The 2642-nt window shown below is 55.0% G+C and overlaps 1 protein-coding gene across 1 annotated transcript; it reads right to left on the bottom strand.

Annotated features, from left to right (window-relative positions):
- Positions 1-60: 60 nt before the first annotated feature.
- On the bottom strand, positions 61-2600 carry LOC104522757 (protein ZNF783-like; the record flags this gene model as incomplete). Its single annotated transcript, XM_029084302.1, has 5 exons — positions 2221-2600; positions 1324-1496; positions 682-780; positions 414-505; positions 61-154 (listed from the first exon to the last, which is right to left on the bottom strand). Coding segments are annotated over exons 1-5 (838 nt in total), but the record flags the coding sequence as incomplete, so codon positions are not given.
- Between the last annotated feature and the right edge of the window lie 42 nt (positions 2601-2642).

The following is a 2642-nucleotide window of genomic DNA, read 5'->3' as shown; positions in this document are numbered from 1 at the left end:
TGTCAGGGACTCCCCACGTCTCCAGCTGCAGAGATCACCATGGGATGGCTTGGAACTCACCCATGCTGAGCTCGGTCAGCTCTGCATCCTCCATGGCTCCCTGTTCCTCCTCACACAGCTCCTCCTCTTGCTTCACAGTGCCCACAAAGCTCGGCTAAAGATCTGTAGATGTGGTGCTTAGGGACGTGGTTTAGTGGTGGACTTGGCAGTGTTGGGTTTACGGTTGGACTCGATGATCTGAAAGGGCTTTTCCAACCAAAACAACTCCATGATTTTACTTCTGGAAGCTTTACTCTGCCCTGCAGAGAAGTGATATCCCCTCTACCCACCATTTCAGGACTGTGTCCTCCTGCCCGTGTGTCCAAGGACACCCCTGCAGAACAACACTCACCAGGTCCTGGTTCAGTCAGCACCATCCTTCCCTCCAGGTTCTCCTGTCCCCTTGGGCACTCTGCTTCTTCTTTACTGTCCTGGCTGTTCTCATCAAGTCTCAAGAGCAGACATTCTGCAAGTGGGAGAGATCAAACCTATCATGAACACTCTGTTAGTCCCCCTGAACCTGCTCCTCCTGAGATGTGAGAAGTTCCTTCTGTAGCACCTCAGGACCATCCTTTTTTTCTGACAACACCACACAAAACATGACACCCGAGAAGGAAGTTGTAATTAATCTCTTGCCTGTACTTGGTTCTGCTGGAATCCTTCTTGAGGTCACCTCGTCCCCATCGCAGGGCGCTTCTCCTCCCTGAAGCTGGGACAGGTCAGGTTTGGAGATGGTGTAATCTGGTGAGGAACAGACATGAAGGTTTCTGTGCTGCATCAAAATGGCCACAGTGTCCATGGGGAGGAACTCACTCTGTGCTCCCCAAACCCCCTCCATCAAACACAACACACAACTCAGAAGCACAGAGAGCCCACGGGAGATGGTGGGAGTGAGAGAACAAGGGGTGATGGCTTGAAAGTGGCAGAGGGGAGCTGGAGCTGAGATGTGAGGAAGAAATTGTTTGGTGTGAGGGTGGTGAGCCAGTGTCCCAGGTTGGCCAGAGAAGCTGTGGCTGCTCCTCCCTGGAAGTGTTTGTGGCCAGGCTGGATGAGGCTTTGAGCAACCTGGTCTAGTGGAAGGTGTCCCTGCTGCTGGCAGGGGGGTTGGGACTGGAGGAGCTTTAAGGTCCCTTCCAACCCAAACCAGTCTGGGATTCGATGACCCTCAGAAACAGCCACTGACTTCTCTGTCTTTCTACAGATCTGCTTCCCAGGTGTGGAAAAGAACTCAAACCAGAGTCACTCCGGTTTGAGCCGATAACCGAGTGAGAAAGTGATTCTTACCAAGATTGACCAGAGATTCGTTCTTCTCCCTCAGCACGTTTTCGTAGAGCTCCCTCTGCCATTCCTCCAGGTTCTCCCACTCTTGGGCAGAAAAGAAAACGGCTGGGGTCTGCAATGACAAAAGGGACACGTTCAGCACCAGGTCTGGAGGTTGGAGCTGAGGGACCTTCAGGCTGGAGCCCAGGGGACCCCGCAGGTTGGAGCTGAGGGACCCACAGGTTGGAGCTGAGGGACCCACAGGCTGGAGCCCGGGGGACCCCGCAGGTTGGAGCTGAGGGACCCACAGGTTGGAGCTGAGGGACCCACAGGCTGGAGCCCGGGGGACCCCGCAGGTTGGAGCTGAGGGACCCACAGGTTGGAGCTGAGGGACCCACAGGCTGGAGCCCGGGCGACCCCGCAGGCTGGAGCTGTCCTGGGCCATTCTGGTGGCATAAAGAGAAGAATGACTCAGATCTTCATTTGAAAGAACTTTGTTAATTGTCAGATAATTAATGTTAATTCCAAAATATTCATCCCGCACCAGAGAAGCTCGTGGGTGTGGGGGAAGAACCCACCATTTATGGTAAAAAAAACCACCCCAAGAACTTGTCCTTTTGCAGTGAGATACAGTTGAACCTCAACATCTATCTGAGCCACCACTTCCCTACTTGATGCTCATGTAGGTGACCACGTCAGTGATGATGTTCTCTCAATGTAGGGGAAGTTCTCTCAAGTTTGAGGCCTCCCTGAAGATTTGGCTGTTGGGCAAAGGCTGGGTGTGTTGGACCTTGGAGGAGCCAAACGTCCCCCCCTCGGAGGAGCCAAACGTCCCCCCTTCGAGGAGCAAAATGTCCCCCTCGGAGGGGCAAAATGTCCCCCAGCCACCACCCAGAGAGCCCTTAAAGAGTCATTTGTTACCTTGGAGACCTGGTCCCCGGAGGCAGCCGCAGGATCCAGAAGTTCCTGTTCTTCAGCAGGTTCTCCATGTTCTCCAGCCTCTTCTGGAGCTGCCGGTACTCCTGGATCAGGGTTCCCAGTACGGCCAGTTTGCTCTCCAGTTGATTCCCAAACTCCACCACCGTTTTCTCACAATCCAGGTATTTTTTCTCGGTGGTCACCGTCCGTCGTTCCAGGCTGACCAAGCGCTCAGTGTGAGCATCCAGGCTCCGCTCCACCGCCTGCACGGCCGCCCCCACCGTTTTCGTCCACAGAGAGATGTTGGTGCCGCCCGGTCCCGGTGCTGCCGGTGGTGGTGGAGTCACCGGGAAGGACACACCCGTTGGGTGTGGAGGTTCCATTCCCGGTTCTCTGCCCGGGGACAGACAGAGCTCGGGGCTGGG

The sequence above is a fragment of the Antrostomus carolinensis genome, unplaced genomic scaffold (assembly GCF_000700745.2).
Source record: "Antrostomus carolinensis isolate BGI_N321 unplaced genomic scaffold, ASM70074v2 scaffold31463, whole genome shotgun sequence".
NCBI classification, from domain to species: domain Eukaryota; kingdom Metazoa; phylum Chordata; class Aves; order Caprimulgiformes; family Caprimulgidae; genus Antrostomus; species Antrostomus carolinensis.
This window is presented reverse-complemented; position numbering and strand designations above follow the sequence as displayed.